General features: G+C 40.3%; 1 protein-coding gene across 1 annotated transcript in view; it reads left to right on the top strand.

The window, feature by feature from the left end:
- The first annotated feature begins 946 nt into the window (after nt 1-946).
- ckmt1 (creatine kinase, mitochondrial 1) overlaps nt 947-19551 on the top strand; it is a 30412-nt gene continuing 11807 nt past the window's right edge. Inside the window, exons 1-4 of the mRNA XM_061924835.2 lie at nt 947-1198; nt 5696-5894; nt 16290-16385; nt 16513-16734. Of these exons, the coding sequence (XP_061780819.1) occupies nt 1050-1198; nt 5696-5894; nt 16290-16385; nt 16513-16734 (666 nt within the window). The 5' untranslated portion in view covers nt 947-1049. The remainder of the gene's footprint in view (nt 1199-5695; nt 5895-16289; nt 16386-16512; nt 16735-19551) is intronic.

The following is a 19551-nucleotide window of genomic DNA, read 5'->3' as shown; positions in this document are numbered from 1 at the left end:
TGTGGATTATTCCTACAAATTAAACATTTTAAAATGTTTTGACTGTAATTTCTATTCACTAAAAGCCAGTGAACGTTTTAAGATTTCCATTCAAAAAAATGTATCCGGCCAATAAATCATGTTGTAATCACGTTCTCCGCAGAACAGTCGACCTTTGATCCTCGTCTCGATGGCTGGATAAGGAGCTCACGTCCTGAATGCAAAGGAGTGGCCTGGCATTATTATTATGCCTGTGACTCAACGCTGCATTGACATAAATGTATTGGCACAAATACATTTGGAGGCGCTCATCCGACACATTTTAAAAAGTGATCTAATCTAGAGTACATGAATATGAGGTGCATTTTTTTATTTGTGTCTTTTTAAAATGGGTGTCATGCACTATGGTTTCAAACAGTATAGAAAAAATATTAAAGGCCACTGCATTAGAATAAAGGTTATTAATACTCGGAATTAGTTTTTTTAATAACTGTACTCCCTTGCAGTTGTAACATTGGACTCATTTCTCCGTCCCTAAATCAAATTAGCCATGATGCGATGAGGAAGTTGCATTATGCAGGCATGTGCGGAGGAAGATAGCGACGTTGATTCTTTTCAACGTCGCTGTGTTTTTCCCAGCCGACGTTGAAGCACACAATTGTGCAACCTTCACCGCCGATGCCCTTCACCATTCACACCACGTACTGCACTTCCATCGTCAAGCTATCCATGCGCCAACAAAAGCACTTCCTGTTTTGACAATGTACGACAATAAAACTTTTTTTTAAGTACTGAGAAGAAACTCTTTACGAGTAATACTTAAATATGAATATGTTAAATGATAGTAAAATTAAAACTGATATCATTATTACTGTATTACCAGATTTTTAATTCCTTATTTTAGTACGTGCTCTTATTTTGAAGCCCTTTATCCGGGGACAGCCGACGCTTCCTCGGTGAGCTTGACGTCTGTGTCATTCCGTTAGAGGTTTCTCATCAGCACCATCCACCTGCCGCTCTCCCCCCATCTCCCTCGGGCTTCGAAGAACACCTCCAGACACATTTCAAACATGGCCAGCAGCTTCTCGAGAATCCTCTCCTCCAAACGCAACATCGGGATCTTGTCGGTGGTCGGGGGCTCGCTAACGGCGGGCTTTCTTCTGCTGCACCGGCAGCACGTCAGCGCCGGAGCCCCGGTCCGTAGGCTGTACCCCGCCAGGTAAACTCCCCTTTTTTTTGGACATGTCGTCCCCTTTATTAAACATTTAAACAAATCTCGGGGTTTTTAAAGAAATCATTTAAAAAAAAGACAGAAAATATCAATCGGCTTATGGTCCTTTGAAGTCTGTCACGTGCAAGTATGCATAAAAAAGGCGCTAATGAGGCTAAGTATGACCTAGCTTAGCTCGGCTTAGCATTCGTTTGCCTCTCAAAGATTAGCAATTTCCTCCTGCTATTGAATAATTATACCTTATTAAAACGTTCTTTTTCAATATATTCATCACATTTATGAACTTATTAAAATCATTTTTGTCGTCCACGCTCACTAAAATTACTATAGTAGCGCGGCTAATTAGCTCTGTACGCTAGGCAACGTAAAGGTGATGCGTTCACGGGGGTGCTGACCGTGGGATTTTTTGCTCCTGATCCACTCACCCTGTTACACAAGTCACCACAAATGTGAATTTTTTCTTCTAGTCTTGTTTAAATGTTTTAACGTGTCCTTGATGTCTGCCTATTCATTGCAATAATTTATTATAGGACTTTACAGTAAGATTTCATCATGTAGTTACATTACGTGTGTGTGTGTGTGTGTGTGTGTGTGTGTGTGTGTGTGTGTGTGTGTGTGTGTGTGTGTGTGTGTGTGTGTGTGGGTGTGTGTGTGTGTGTGTGTGCGTGCATTACGAAGCTGCACGTATAAAGAGATTAGACCAACATTATCTCTCTGATAAGCATGATGCACAAACACACACTTTCATCGGGGTCATCATTACGCACTGGTAACTACAAAGTTATAGTGACCAAAGCTCCGTTCTTCATTTGTGTGTTTTGGGTCGTTCTTATATGTCGCAATGTGAGCCAAGGCCACATGCTTTTTGTGAAGACCAAATAGTTGTAAAAGTCCCCTCCCTTCAGGGAAGTGTCGGACATTAAATTAGCCTTTGAACGGACGGACCTGCGTTCGTGTGAACGTAATCATGCTTGTAGATAAGCCTTGGCAAGGTGGGCAGAGGTAGACTCTTTGGGCACGACTGTCATCAAACGGCATACAGGATATAGGCTCCGCCCGCTACTGTTCCTTCTGGATAAGCGGGATATAAAAATGGACGCATCACTCCACCTTATCTTAACAGTAAACAGGCGGCAGATATCTACAGTATAAGCCTCTCATTGAAAGCTGCAGCTCTGTTTCATTCTATCTTATTAAGCCATGTTCTAAAGTGGCTGTTATTGCAAATGTACGCCAACAACTACAGTGGAACCTCGATTTACGAATATAATTTGAAAAATGTGTATCGTGAAGCAGATTTCTCCACGAGAAACAACGTAAATATGAATAATGGGTTCAGGCCTTGACAAAAGTCCATATTTTAGTGAAGGTTTGTGCACTTCGAACACAAAATAAAGCTTTTTGGAAATGTGTAAATTGTTCTTTCAGTGCAAGAAGAAAAACACAATGTGTTTAATGCCCTTTAATTTCAATTTTAACCTTCTAAAATTGTTCTTTGAGTGCAATAGGAAACATATGTTTATTGTATTGTAAGATTTTCTGTTGAAAAAGCCAAAATGTAATTTTTTTTCATAGTTCCCTTTTTTTGGAAAAGTATCGATATACGTTTTGGTACCGGTACCAAACTATTGGTATCGGGACAACCCTAGTAGTAACAGGCACGTTCATAACAATATGTAACATGTACAATATTTACCATATTTTGATCATTTTAAGCAATACCGGAATTTATTTCCTCAGCGCATTTTTTTCCGTTTCCATAGCAACATACTTTCGACTTCCGGCAACAAATGTGAGTTTCCACTTCCAGAAACAAACGTGAGACTGTTGTAATCATGGCAGACTTGGTAATAAGTGAAGCGAAGTGAATTATATTTATATAGCGCTTTTTCTATAGTGACTCAAAGCGCTTTACATAGTGAAACCCAATATCTAAGTTACATTTAAACCAGTGTGGTTGGCACTGGGAGCAGGTGGGTAAAGTGTCTTGCCCAAGGACACAACGGCAGTGACGAGGATGGCAGAAGCTGGGATCGAACCTGGAACCCTCAAGTTGCTGGCATGGCCATTCTACCAACCGAGCTGTACCGCCCCAATAGTAATAGACAAAAAAGACAAATATTTTCGGACAAATGAGGGTTCACAACCTTATCTTTTGGAAGCCGAATATACGGAGGATGAACTACTGCTTCTAGAAGCGAGCACGAAGAGAGGGTAAAAAGTTGGAGCCGAGAGAGTGAGGTTGGCATGACTTGACGCTGTAAATGTGGAGCTTTGAGCTATTTTCTATGCCGAAATAAATGCTATGCTAACCCTTAAATCAACTGGAAATGTCCTGGCCAGCTGGACCAAACAAACAACTGTCCATCGAGTGAGTCACTATAATATTGATCGTGCTATAGTACTGTATATCCGTCAATCATAACTATATCTTTAACGAGCCAAAACAACAACAACTCCGGGATGCACTGCTCCGCCAACACGCGCACACACACAGAAGTCTCTTTGGTGCTCTCACAAATGATCAGAAATCACGAAAATCCTGAAATTTGAAGGGGAACTGCACTTTTTGGGGAATTTCACCTATCATATCACAATCACTATGGGAGACAAGAGCCCACGTCGGTTTCCTTTTTAGGATTTTAAAGCTGATTAAAAAAAACGCTTGCAAGATACGGCTAATAGGAGTCACCTTTGTAGCCTTCAAAGCTCTCTGCAACAACTTTAAAATCCTCCCAACGTTTTATATACACTGTGCAAGTATAGATATAATGTAGTAACTACTAATTGATTGAAATCGGTACTATACTGCCTTTGTAAAGTACCGGTACCGTTCTTTCATCTGCGGCGGTGACTACAGAGCCGATGCGCATGATGTTGAGTGTGTCAAACCGCACACACACAGTGCATACAAGCAATAACATCTTGGAGAGGAAGAATGGCAAAAAACAAGAGTTCTACTGTTTAATAAAGAGGGTGCGTGAAGCGCAATATGGAGGTATTTGGGCTTCAGAACTAACGGTAAAGGTGACGCTTTAAACAAGGAAGCGCCACGCTTCAAGTGTTGCTTTAAAACATGCCTTGCCAAATGTGGCGATTAGTATTACCACCTTTGCTTCAAACTTAGGTAAACATTTAGATAATGAACATTCAGATCTGCACAATGAGTTATAGAGTGAAAGGTAATAATGTAGTTGTTACAACTGTCCTGCTGTATGGCTCCGGTGCAGACTGCCATTAAGGAGCACAGGGCAGACGTTCCGTCCCTTCGGGGTCGATGTTTTCGTCGGGGGTAACCCTTCACTTTACAATGGGTCTGCTAAGCCCCGCTTTCAGGTCAGAATGACAAGGCCGCCGATTTGTGACATTCTGGTTGCTTTATTATTAGTTTTGCAGGACACAACCGGACCCGTTCATCACTGTACTGCGCAGTGCAAGCGCTACCTCTCCCTCTCTTTACTCGCCCGCTCAGTCACTGACGTCACACGTTGCCATTCTCACAAACACACGTACACTACTCTAATAAGTTAACCAGCTCCCCTGCTGTGCACATGTAGATACATAACATGTAGATACATAACATGTAGATACATAACATGTAGATACGTAACATGTAGATACATAACATGTAGATACGTAAAATGTAGCTACATAACATGTAGATACGTAGACGCGCACACAGCTGCTTGGGTTGATGCCAAATATTAGCGGAGTTAGGACCGCCCATCTAACGACAACTAGTGCTAATAAAATGACTGAATTTGGTAACAAATTGCTACAATTTGTGTTTTATCTTTAACAAAGGTGTGTTTTACCTGCTACATGGCTTATCTGGGTACATTTATTCATAGTTTACAATAGTAAACATTTTGAAAAGTAAACTCTAGGGGCGGTATAGCTCGGTTGGTAGAGTGGCTGTGCCAGCAACTTGAGGGTTGCAGTTTCGATCCCCGCTTCCGCCATCCTAGTCACTGCTGTTGTGTCCTTGGGCAAGACACTTTACCCACCTGCTCCCAGTGCCACCCACACTGGTTTAAATGTAACTTAGTTATTGGGTTTCACTATGTAAAGCGCTTTGAGTCACTAGAGAAAAGCGCTATATAAATATAATTCACTTCACACTTCACTTCACTCTACTAATAGTAAATTAACATTGGTAGCAGACAGAGGGGGACAATGAGGGAGCGATGGAGGCGATGTGTGTGTGTTTTTCTCTTAAAGGAGGCGCCGCTTAACGAGAGGTAGTCATCTTCGCCGCTGTGAAATAAGTCCGCTTTGGCATCTTTTCCCAGAAAAGTCTGTACTCATCACAATTAAAAACTTGCTGAGGTGCAAAGCCGGCTTCCTCAATTACTCTAAAAATGTGTGAACCGAAAAGTTTGCAAACAGAGTACCACTGATTGAGATGACAGCTCGCCGACAGAAGGTTGTAAAAAGATCAACGCCACAAATCGTTATCTGCTTCCTTTCCTTTTGTTTGCTCAGCTCTGAGTACCCTGACCTGCGCAAACACAACAACTGCATGGCCAGCCACCTGACGCCCGCCATCTATGCCAAGCTGTGCGATAAGGCCACGCCCAACGGATACACGCTGGACCAGGCCATCCAGACGGGGGTGGACAACCCCGGGCACCCCTTCATCAAGACGGTCGGCATGGTGGCTGGAGACGAGGAGTCCTATGAGGTCTGACATTATCACTTCTGTCAAGTGTTTATATTTGGCCTGCAGCCCTGTAGTGAAACAGTATCAGCTAACACAGGGGTGTCCAAAGTGCGACCCACAGCTCATTATATAACGTCCCACGGCACGGCGGCACATTCTAAAAATACTATGAAATAAGAAGAAAAAAACATTCACAAGTGGAATAAAAAAGCAAAAAGGTAATATGTAACAAAAAACGTTTCAATGTTGACTCTACTAACACAAAAATACTGAAATTCCACAACATACTGAATTTGCAAACAGCTAAAATTATACACAAAGCAAACTATAACCTGCTACCCAAGAATATACAATAATTATTCTCAACAAAAGAGGAGAAATATAATCTTAGAGAAAAATGTAATTTAAAACATTTAAAACAGTATATCTGTATGTGGAATTAAATTATGGAATGGATTAAGCAAATCAAACAATGTACTAATATAATCCACTTCAAGAAACTCTTCAAAATTAAGTGTTTACAAAGCACAAAGAAGAAGAACCATGATAAACAATCTGAATTTATTTCATCCATCCATTCATTGTCCAGATAATCTTACTTATCTCACCATATGAAATATAACTTACTTCACTCATTATTATTTATTGATTTATTTATTTTTAATGTTATTACCGTATTTTTCGGACTATAAGTCGCAGTTTTTTTCATAGTTTGGCCGGGGGTGCGACTTATACTCAGGAGCGACTTATGTGTGAAATTATTAACACATTACCGTAAAATATCAAATAATATTATTTAGCTCATTCACGTAAGAGACTAGACGTATAAGATTTCATGGGATTTAGCGATTAGGAGTGACAGATTGTTTGGTAAACGTATAGCATGTTCTATATGTTATAGTTATTTGAATGACTCTTACCATAATATGTTACGTTAACATACCAGGCACGTTCTCAGTTGGTTATTTATGCGTCATATAACGTACACTTATTCAGCCTGTTGTTCACTATTCTTTATTTATTTTAAATTGCCTTTCAAATGTCTATTCTTGGTGTTGGGTTTTATCAAATACATTTCCCCAAAAAATGCAACTTATATATGTTTTTTTCCTTCCTTGTTATGCATTTTCGGCAGGTGCGACTTATACTCCGGTGCGACTTATACTCCGAAAAATACGGAACTTATGGAGTATATTGTGAATAAAGTGAGAACAAGAAGTGAAAACAAACGTTTTAGAAACAGCAATGTAAAGGAAAAGGGGTAGGATTAAATAAGCTCTGCTTCTTCCTACTCCTTTTCGAACATGTTGAATAGAGAAACTGGAAATTGTGATGTATCATGTTGTATTCATGCATGTACGAAATAAACTCAAACTCAACTCAACTCAACAAAGCTGCGTGCAGGCTTTTTAAAAAAAACCTGTAATTGTTTAAAAGATAATAATAAATACAAATCAATGTTGTCATGAATTATTGATCTATTCAAGGCTCCAATTACTTCACATCAAATATTCCACTTTGAAAAAAATATATACAGGTAAAAGCCAGTAAATTAGAATATTTTGAAAAACTTGATTTATTTCAGTAATTGCATTCAAAAGGTGTAACTTGTACATTATATTTATTCATTGCACACAGACTGATGCATTCAAATGTTTATTTCATTTAATTTTGATGATTTGAAGTGGCAACAAATGAAAATCCAAAATTCCGTGTGTCACAAAATTAGAATATTACTTAAGGCTAATACAAAAAAGGGATTTTTAGAAATGTTGGCCAACTGAAAAGTATGAAAATGAAAAATATGAGCATGTACAATACTTGGTTGGAGCTCCTTTTGCCTCAATTACTGCGTTAATGCGGCGTGGCATGGAGTCGATGAGTTTCTGGCACTGCTCAGGTGTTATGAGAGCCCAGGTTGCTCTGATAGTGGCCTTCAACTCTTCTGCGTTTTTAGGTCTGGCATTCTGTATCTTCCTTTTCACAATACCCCACAGATTTTCTATGGGGCTAAGGTCAGGGGAGTTGGCGGGCCAATTTAGAACAGAAATACCATGGTCCGTAAACCAGGCACGGGTAGATTTTGCGCTGTGTGCAGGCGCCAAGTCCTGTTGGAACTTGAAATCTCCATCTCCATAGAGCAGGTCAGCAGCAGGAAGCATGAAGTGCTCTAAAACTTGCTGGTAGACGGCTGCGTTGACCCTGGATCTCAGGAAACAGAGTGGACCGACACCAGCAGATGACATGGCACCCCAAACCATCACCCAACCATGCAAATTTTGCATTTCCTTTGGAAATCGAGGTCCCAGAGTCTGGAGGAAGACAGGAGAGGCACAGGATCCACGTTGCCTGAAGTCTAGTGTAAAGTTTCCACCATCAGTGATGGTTTGGGGTGCCATGTCATCTGCTGGTGTCGGTCCACTCTGTTTCCTGAGATCCAGGGTCAACGCAGCCGTCTACCAGCAAGTTTTAGAGCACTTCATGCTTCCTGCTGCTGACCTGCTCTATGGAGATGGAGATTTCAAGTTCCAACAGGACTTGGCGCCTGCACACAGCGCAAAATCTACCCGTGCCTGGTTTACGGACAATGGTATTTCTGTTCTAAATTGGCCCGCCAACTCCCCTGACCTTAGCCCCATAGAAAATCTGTGGGGTATTGTGAAAAGGAAGATGCAGAATGCCAGACCCAAAAACGCAGAAGAGTTGAAGGCTACTATCAGAGCAACCTGGGCTCTCATAACACCTGAGCAGTGCCAGAAACTCATCGACTCCATGCCACGCCGCATTAACGCAGTAATTGAGGCAAAAGGAGCTCCAACCAAGTATTGAGTATTGTACATGCTCATATTTTTCATTTTCATACTTTTCAGTTGGCCAACATTTCTAAAAATCCCTTTTTTGTATTAGCCTTAAGTAATATTCTAATTTTGTGACACACGGAATTTTGGATTTTCATTTGTTGCCACTTCAAATCATCAAAATTAAATGAAATAAACATTTGAATGCATCAGTCTGTGTGCAATGAATAAATATAATGTACAAGTTACACCTTTTGAATGCAATTACTGAAATAAATCAGGTTTTTCAAAATATTCTAATTTACTGGCTTTTACCTGTATGTATTTTCCATATAAACCTATAAATCTACCTTTCTGTATAAAAAGAAAAGTTTTCTTTGACAAAAAGGGCATCAAACAAACAAACAAACACATTCAAAAAATAACGATTTATAATTGACAGATCGATTTGAAATTGATCTAGAGACTAAGTGTTGAAAGTTAAAAAAAAAAAGTATGACCTATTTTTAACAATTTTATGAGCGGGGCCCTTTTGGATCCCCAAGAATGTTAGTGGGACTTTTAATTTAAAAACAGTCATTACTGAAAAAATAACAATGGATCAATAAAGGTTATGATTTATTGACCTATTCAAGGTTTAATTACTTCACATTAAATTCACTTTAAAAACATTTTTGGGGAAAATATCGCATATGTTGTATTTTTGCCGTAAAAAACAGGGTTTTGACAAAAAGGTCATAAAATATTGCGAAAAAAAACAACTTTATATCGACATGCACTGTAGACCTGAAGTTGATCTAGAGATGTAAGTGTTGAATAAAGAAAATAGGAAGAACAATGTATGACCTACACTATATTGCCAAAAGTATTTGACCACCCATCCAATTGATCAGAATCAGGTGTCCTAATCACTTGGCCCGGCCACAGGTGTATAAAATCAAGCACTTAGGCATGGAGACTGTTTCTACAAACATTTGTGAAAGAATGGGCCGCACTCAGGAGCTCAGTGATTTCCAGCGTGGAACTGTCATAGGATGCCACCTGTGCAAAAAATCCAGTCGTGAAATTTCCTCGCTCCTAATTATTCCAAAGTCAACTGTCGGCTTTATTATAAGAAAATGGAAGAGTTTTGGAACAACAGCAACTAAGCCACAAAGTGGTAGGCCACGTAACCTGACAGAGAGGGGTCAGCGGATGCTGAAGCGCATAGTGCAAAGAGGTCGCCGACTTTCTGCACAGTCAGTCGCTACATGTGACCTTCCAATTATCCCACGAACAGCACGTAGAGAGCTTCATGGAATGGGTTTCCATGGCCAAGCAGCTGCATCTAAGCCATACATTACCAAGTCCAATGCAAAGCGTCGGATGCAGTGGTGTAAAGCACGTCGCCACTGGACTCGAGAGCAGTGGAGACGCGTTCTCTGGAGTGATGAATCACGCTTTTCCATCTGGCAATCTGATGGACCAGTCTGGGTTTGGAGGTTCCCAGGAGAACGGTACATTTCGGACTGCATTGTGCCGAGTGTGAAATTTGGTGGAGGAGGAATTATGGTGTGGGGTTGTTTTTCAGGAGTTGGACTTGGCCCCTTAGTTCCAGTGAAAGAAACTTTGAATGTTCCAGGATACCAAAACATTTTGGACAATTCCATGCTCCCAACCTTGTGGGAACAGTTTGGAGCGGGCCCATTGCTCTTCCAACATGACTGTGCACCAGTGCACAAAGCAAGGTCCATTAAGACATGGTTGTCAGAGTCTGGTGTGGATGAACTTGACTGGCCTGTACAGAGTCCTGACCCGAACCAGATAGAACACTTTTAGAATGAATTAGAACCGAGACTGAAAGGCAGGCCTTCTCGACCAACATGTGACCTCACCAATGCGCTTTTGGAAGAATGGTGGAAAATTCCTATAAACACACTCTGCAACCTTGTGGACAGCCTTCCCAGAAGAGTTGAAGCTGTAATAGCTGCAAAAGATGGACTGACATCATATTGAACCTTATGAGTTAGGAATGGCATGGCATTTTAAGTTCATATGTGAGTATTGTAGTGTATTTTTAACATTTTATGACTGAGACCCTAACGGGGTCCCTGGGACCAAACTTGAGGGGAGCCCAGAAGGTTACAAAAAATGTATATATTGTATTGGTTTTGAAAATCTGAAAATCAAAATGGCCCCCGCATGTTTTAATTTTTCAGTGCAAAAGTTTGGACAAAGTTTTTTTGCTAAACTAATCTTTCACTTCCTGTCCCGTAAGAGAGGTACAGTGACATTAGACAGCAACAGTATAGGCCTCTCTTAGGATCATTGTCCATTGATAGCAGCTGTCTTTTATAAAGTCCCATTGTGGTGAGGAATGTTGACGTGTAGGCGGGGTGGTAGCACGCACACGCAGGCTGTGTTACTTACATTTTGCAGTCTTTTGAGAAACTGAAGTACCTTGATGTTGCACTAGAAATGGTCAAAATGCTGAGTGTGCATCAATAGTCGCCATCTTTCGAGGGACTTGAAATCGTCATAACAGGGGAAAGTAGTGAACAACAATGTATGTGTTGGTTGGTAAGGAGAGGAAAAAAATATCAGATATTTTATGGAACGAGCCAAATGCAATTCACACTGTCAAAATGTGCACGCTCAGGAACTAAGTACATTGTGCACAGTACAGGTGGGAATCTTTGGCCACCTTACGATTCCATCTGATTCCGATTCTTGGGCTGACAATTCGCTACAGATTTGATTCTCAATTTAACACAATTCTCTTAATATGTTTTTAAAAATTTATTTAAAAAATTGTATTTACAAAAATCACAAAATGTTGATTGGTCTAATAAAAGAAAAATAGATCAACCCCAACTCCAACCCCGGCTTGACAATACGTGGGATAGAAATTCACAAAGCAATTGACAAGACTTACAAATACAATACTTAACTAAAATACTAAAAAAAGGAAAAGTAAATATGATTAAATGCAAGAATAGCAATAATAATATTCATATCAATTCATTATTGATATGGTTTTATTATATGTATTTATTGGTTTAATTTAATTGTAATATAAAAATATTTTATAATAATACATTTAAACGTTATAATAATTATTTTATTTTATTATTTATTTTAATAATAATAATTGTATTTTATTATTTATTTTAATAATATTTATTATTATTGTTCAATATTTTTAATGCTAATAAATATATATACATATATAATCTTTATGCAAAAAAAAAAGTTAAATATATATTCTTTTTAATCAATTCTTGAAAATTTTGAATCGATTTAGAATCGGAATAAATCAAAATTGCGATTAGGATGTGAATAGATTTTTTTTTTTGCAAAAAATTTGAATATCGTGTTAAAGTCCATTCATTTCAGTATTAGTTTTCCAAAACCCAAAATTTTATGAGATTTTCAATTTGAGGTTTTCATAAGCTGTAAACCAGTGATCCTCAAACTAGTGGTACACCCAAAAACCACTTAGTTAAATATTCAAACACAGTGTTACTGTTCAAACTGTGTGTAATGTTACAGTGGCCAAAAATATAAAATATACTTGTTAAATAAAACCTCTACCTTGTTTTTAATGAATACTTAGCCTACTACGCTACTGTATTTTAATGTTGGTCATTATGGTGGTACTCAGAGAGCCAAGTGTTTTCTGAGGTGGAACTTGGTGGTAAAAAGTTTGAGAACCACTAATGTAAGCCATAATTGTCAAAATCATATCAAAATGAGGCTTGAAATATTTTGAGTTACATGTTATGATGTCATGTATTAGTTTCACCTTATAAATCCAATTGCTGGAATAAACAAACCTTTGCACCATATTGTAATTTTTTGAGTTTCACCTGTACTTATTGAAGTGTACTGACAGTATTGCATTTGGGACAACAGTGGAGGATAACTTGTTTCTGGCTGGGTTTCAGTTTGCGCACTTTCGTACTTGAAAGCACTACATTTACTTTGTTGCATTTACTTAAGTAACTTTTTGGATAAATTGTACTTGTCTGAGTAGTTTTAATGCAGCATACTCTTTACTTTTATTTGAGTATTTTTATGAAGAAACGCAACTTTTACTTTGTTGCATTGAGTTTCATTCCGATCGCTACATTAATTTATATCATTGTTATATTTATTTAATGCTTGTTAGGGAGACTTTTGTCACACGACTCTGTTCCACCAATCAAATGTAGCTTGACTAAACTGAAACTATGCACTGTAAAAAGGGACATGACGTCATAACTTTTCAATGTTGACTTACAAACTGGGCAGCACGGTGGAAGAGGGGTTAGTGCGTCTGCCTCACAATACGAAGGTCCTGAGTAGTCTTGGGTTCAATCCCAGGCTCTGGGTCTTTCTGTGTGGAGTTTGCATGTTCTCCCCGTGACTGCGTGGGTTCCCTCCGGGTACTCCGGCTTCCTCCCACCTCCAAAAACATGCACCTGGGGATAGGTTGATTGGCAACACTAAAATTGGCCCTAGTGTGTGGATGTGAGTGTGAATGTTGTCTGTCTATCTGTGTTTGCCCTTTGATGAGGTGGCGACTTGTCCAGGTTGTACCCCGCCTTCCGCCCAATTGTAGCTGAGATAGGCTCCAGCGCCCCCCGCGACCCCAAAGGGAATAAAGTTAAAGTACCAATGATTGTCACACACACACTAGGTGTGGTGAAATTTGTCCTCTGCATTTGACCCATCCCCTTGATCACCCCCTGGGAGGTGAGGGGAGCAGTGGGCAGCAGCGGTGCCGCGCCCGGGAATCATTTTGGTGATTTAACCCCCAATTCCAACCCTTGATGCTGAGTGCCAAGCAGGGAGGTAATGGGTCCCATTTTTATAGTCTTTGGTATGACTCGGCCGGGGTTTGAACTCACAACCTACCGATCTCAGGGCGGACACTCTAACCATTAGGCCACTGAGTAGGTGGTAATAAGCGGTAGAAAATGGATGGATGGATGGATGGACTTACAAACTATGAAAAATAACATTTATATCATCATCTGTGTCAGTAGAAATGTTCACATTTCAGCCTACAAGAATTCCACTTCCAACTATAGAAAACTTGTTGCGCTAAGATGTTCTTGATGTATTAGCTGCTCATATGCATGTTAGCCCTGTTATAATGTCATAAGTGACTGTAAAATGTGCATCTTTTGTATATGTGTCACACGCACGGTTAGAGTGCCAGTACCATTAAAAAAATAGCTAATAAATAAATCGGAAGTTGCTCGCCAGTTTCTCAGTACTTGATTCATTTATTAGTTTTCATACGTTTTATCTTCTTCTCTACGTTTTAACAGTGAGTTAGTCCCTCGCCTTGCGCTATGCCCAGGCACTGACAGTGCACTGCATTTTGTTGTACTTACCAGTGTGAACTGTTAGGGATATTATTCAGAATGACCTTTTAGATACACTACTGAAATGCTCTCACATAAACAACTGAAAAAGGATTCTCTCTCACACAGTCCTGAAACGCTCTTACATACACTACTGAAACGCTTTCACACAAACAACTGAATTTTTTCTCTCTCACACACACACTACTAAAATACTCTCATACACACTACTGAAATGCTCTCATACACAAGTGAAACGCACTCATACACACTACTGAAACGCTCTCATATACACAAGTGAAACACTCTCGTCCACACTACTGAAACGCTCTCGCCCACACTATTGAAACGCTCTCATACAAACTACTGAAACGCTCTCATATACAGAAGTGAAACACACTCATAAATACTACTGAAACACTTTCACCCACATTACTGAAATGCTCTCATACACACTATTGAAACACTCTCCTATACACATGTGAAACGCTCTCACCCACACTACTGAAACACACTCACACACTACTGAAATGCTCTTATATACACTACTGAAACTGAGAGTGTTTTAATCATGTGTGTGAGAATCATTTTCAGTTGTTTATGTAAGTGTTTCAGTAGTGTGTATGAGAGAGTTTCAAATCAAATCAAATCAAATCAACTTTATTTATAAAGCACATTTAAAATTTACCACAGGGTTAGCCAAAGTGCTGTACAATGGGCAGGTTAAAAGATAATACGAGTACCGAGCAAACAACACAACACAAACAGAACACGATAAAAAAATAAATAAATAAAAATAGAATAAATAAAAACATAAAAACATAAAAACAGGTTCACAGCAGGTGTATTATGGGGCGCCATTGCAGGATGGATATCACTCAGTGTTAAAAGCCATGGAATAAAAGTATGTTTTTAAGAGAGATTTAAAAACAGGAAGAGAGGAGGCTTGTCTAACACTCAGAGGTAGGTCGTTCCAGAGCTTGGGAGCAGCAATGGCGAAAGCTCTGTCACCTCTAAGCTTCAGCCTTGTGTCAGGGACCGTCAACAGCAGCTGATCGGCTGATCTTAAGGATCGGGTGGGGCAGTAAGGCTGAAGGAGGTCGGAGAGATAGGTTGGCGCGAGGTTGTTTAGACATTTAAAAACAAATAAAAGGAGTTTAAAATTGATTCGATAACGCACAGGGAGCCAGTGAAGGGACGCTAAAATGGGGGTGATGTGCTCACGTCTGCGGGTCTGTGTTAGCAGACGAGCAGCAGAGTTCTGCACGAGCTGCAGGCGGGCGAGGGAGGCCTGGCTAATGCCAACATACAGGGCATTACAGTAATCAAGACGAGTCGAGATATAGGCGTGGATTAATTTCTCAAGATCATGTCCTGATAGAAGCGGTTTCACTTTCGCTATTTGGCGTAATTGATAAAAGCTTTTTTGTACGACGCTGCTGATTTGTTTTTCGAATTTAAAATCTGAGTCGAACTTTACCCCCAGGTTTGTGACACAGTCGCTGAGATACGGGGTCAGAGTGCCGAGGTCAACGTTGGGGGAGGGAGAGCGACTTGGACCGAACAGCATAACTTCTGTTTTATCTTCATTTAGGCTCAGGAAGTTAGCTGAAAGCCAGACTTTGATGTCGTGCAGGCAGTCAATAAGACGTTGAACCGTGTTATTTTGTGCCATGGGAAAATAAATCTGGCAATCATCGGCGTAAAAATGAAATGCAATACTGTACTTCCTAAAAATAGAACCAAGGGGGAGAAGGTAAAGCGCAAATAAAATTGGGGCAAGGATAGAGCCCTGGGGGACCCCATGTGCATGTGAGATAATTTCAGTAGCGTGAATAAGAGGATCTCAGTAGTGTGTGAGAGCTTTTCAGTAGTGTGTTTGGGAGCTTTTCAGCAGAGTTTACAAGAGCATTTCAGTAGTACGTGTGAGTGTGTTTCCATAGTGTGTATAAAAGCGTTTCAGTAGTATGTAAAAGTGAATCATTTTTCAGTTGCTTATTTGAGAGTGTTTCATTAGTGTATGTAAGAGGGTTTCAGTAGTATGTGTGAGAGCGTTTCAGTAGTTTATATAAGAGTGTTTCAGTAGTATGTGTGAGAGGTAATTCTGAATAATGTCCCTGACGGCCCCTCATATGAACGCACGCACTTATGCACTCCAAATGCTAAGTGTAAGTACGGAAGGTTTCCTTTTTCACTTGTTGTCACCATTCTCTGTCCCTTCAGCTAGTATGTGTTGATTAAAAAAATGCCGAAATAATAACGTGTTTCTTGCTGTTGTGTTACAGGTGTTTTCAGAACTGCTCGATCCGATCATTAGAGAGCGGCACAACGGCTACGATCCTCATACCATGAAGCATCCCACTGACCTTGATGCTAGCAAGGTACCATCAGTCTCTCACACCACCGACCGGATCTTGGAAACCTTATTGCATCATCCGCTAAGCTCCGCCCACACTTTTGTGAATGCAAAAAAGATGAAGTCACATTTCCTACTCGCCTCGTTTTCAGATCCACTCGGGCCAATTTGACGAGCGCTACGTGCTGTCATCAAGGGTGAGGACAGGCCGCAGCATCCGGGGGCTCAGCCTGCCCCCCGCCTGCACCCGGGCGGAGCGTAGGGAGGTGGAGCGCGTGGTGGTGGACGCCCTCGCCGGTCTCAAGGGCAATCTGGACGGGAAGTACTACAGTCTGACCCAAATGACGGACCAGGAGCAGCAGCAACTCATTGATGTGAGCCGTAACAAAATAATCCTCCTCATTTGCCATCCCTCTGTGACGCAGGTGTCAAACTCAAGGCCCGGGGCCCCACCATGTCACTTTATGTGGTCTGACACATTTTATGTGGTCCAACACTTTAATTTCAGTGGTCCGCCACATTTTTTGTGGCCTGTCATATCATTTAACGTGGCCCTCCACACCCTTTTAAGTGATACGCCCCATCATTTTATGTGGACCTCTACATTGTTTTATGTGGTCCTCCACGTCACTTTAAATGGTCCGCAATATTTTTTCACGTAGCCCACCACATCACTTTAGGTGTTTCGCCACATTTTTTAACGTAGGCCGTAAAGTTTTAGGTGACCCGACACATCATTTATGTAGCCCGCCACATCATTTTATGTGGTCCACCTCATCATTTATGTGGCCCACCACATCATTTTATATGGTGCGCCTCATAATTTATGTGGTCCACTACATTGTTTTACGTGGCCCGCCACACCACAGTGGTCGGTTGTAACGACGTGGTCACATGGTTATGCGCGGGTCGTTCTCCCAAGATGCAGGTGAGACAATGATTTATTCGCATAAATCATTCAGGTAAAGCAGAAAAGCAAAACAATCATGCCGATAGCACGGGAGGCAAAGCTAAGGAAAATTCTAGCGCGAAAGCTTAGCATACAAACAGGGCATAGGAATCGAAAATAACTAACAGAACAAAACATGATCCGGGCACGGATCATAACATCGGTCACATTTTTGTTTGTGGACTGCAAAATTTTTAGGTGGCCCGCCACATCATTTGAGTGGTGCGCCACATTTTTGTATTGCGGCCCACCACATCATTTTATGTGGTCCGCCACATTATTTATGTGGTCCACTACATTGTTTTAGGTGGCGCACTAGATCACTTTGGGTGGTCTGCCACATTTTTTCATGTCGGCCGCAAAATCTCTAGGTGCCCCGCCACATCATTTTATTAAAGTTAAAGTTAAAGTACCAATGATGGTCACACACACACTAGGTATGGCGAAATTATTCTCTGCATTTGACCCATCACCCTTGATCACCCCCTGGGAGGCGAGGGGAGCAGTGAGCAGAAGCGGGAATCATTTTTGGTGATTTAACCCCCAATTCCAACCCTTGATGCTGAGTGCCAAGCAGGGAGGTAATGGGTCCCATTTTTATAGTCTTTGGTATGACTCGGCCGGGGTTTGAACTCACAACCTACCAATCTCAGGGCTGTGGTTCGCAACATTATTTATGTGGTCCGCCACACCACTTTAAATGGTCCACCACATTTTTGTTTGTGGGCCGCGAAATTTTTCGTATGGCCCACCACCTCATTTTTTATATGGCCCAATTCATAATTTTAAGTTGTCCACCACATCATCTTAAGTGGCCCACCACATTTTCTGTGGCCTGTTTCATCATTTAAAAATGGCTCTCCACATCCTTTTAAGTGGCCCGCCATACCATTTTATGTGGCCGCCAAATCATTTTATGTATTCCACCACGTTATTTTCAGTGGTCCGCCACACCATTTTGATTTTATGTAGATAAATGCACAGATTTGATGTCATGTATGTGGCCCGCCACTTCATTTATGTGGCCTGCGAAAGACTGTAAATCACACGTTCTGGCCAAATGTATTGGTTCTTTCAATTTTAACAGAAAACAATACTGCATGCAAATTAATATGTTCTACACTCTGAAAATAATGCTCGATGTGTTTATGCGTGATGTTTTTATGCCTCCTCACAAAATGTTTACGCCATTTAAATGATATATTGTTAAGGGAAACTACTTATTTTGGAATTTTGCCTATTCTTCACAATCACTATGAATGACATGACGACGGATGTATTATTTTTTTTTAATGCATTCTAACTCGTAAATAAAGGTAAATAAGAGTCCGCTTACAGCTTAGCCAATGGGAGGTCCACTATTTCGCCCATAAAGCCAAATAAATATCCATCCAAAAACCGCCAACAATACTCTATTTACATTTTGTGACTTGAATATTAACCAACTATTAGTGATATTGTTATTATTATTGCTAACACATTGTATCACTATGTCGAAATTATCGATTGGTGAGCTGCTTCCTTGCCTCGGCACTCGTGGACGTTTATTGTAGATCATAAATCATGTCTCTCACCTGGATAGTAGAAGGATGAAGACGTACTATGACAAGTTGGTACATTTCGACAGCCAATTTATACATGGAAATGGCTAGAACAACACAAAAAGACGCTAGGTTCCACCCCCCTTTTCCTCGCTAGAATTATGAGTCAATCTTCACCAAAATGGTAATATATGAACATCCTAGCAGTCGGCATCCTAATGACAGCAGACATTGTATAGTAAGTGATGTTTTATTGTGTTTGTTGGCTCTAATGAAGTCTGCAGTGAGTAATAATCACTGATGTTGAAAAAAAAAGCGAACGTTGTGATACATTTCTAAAATGATTGCACTGCGTACGTATATACTTACAGCATGTATATAAAACCTTAATGGAGGTGTTTGGGTGTTTTTAAGGGCTCTGTAGGCAGAATTGAGCAACTGTCATAGGCTTTGTTGTAAGCTGACTTGGGATCTCATTTATTTAATATTTAGAATGCAAAGAAAATAACTTATTGCTCTTGTTTCACATAAGGATTGTGAACGATAGGCAAAATTGCCCAAAAAAAGTGCAGTTCTCCTTTAAGCTGAAAGTTTGGAATTTTTATGTCAGAATGGTTTGAATTGATTGATTGAAAAATAGTAGGAAACCGTAAGAAATCTTAAGATCAAAGGGAATTTGTGTTTGTAAAGTGTGCAGTGTC

This window comes from Nerophis lumbriciformis, linkage group LG29, assembly GCF_033978685.3.
Source record: "Nerophis lumbriciformis linkage group LG29, RoL_Nlum_v2.1, whole genome shotgun sequence".
NCBI classification, from domain to species: Eukaryota; Metazoa; Chordata; class Actinopteri; order Syngnathiformes; family Syngnathidae; genus Nerophis; species Nerophis lumbriciformis.
The sequence above is the reverse complement of the archived record's forward strand: the minus strand, read 5'-3'. Positions and strand labels throughout refer to the sequence as shown.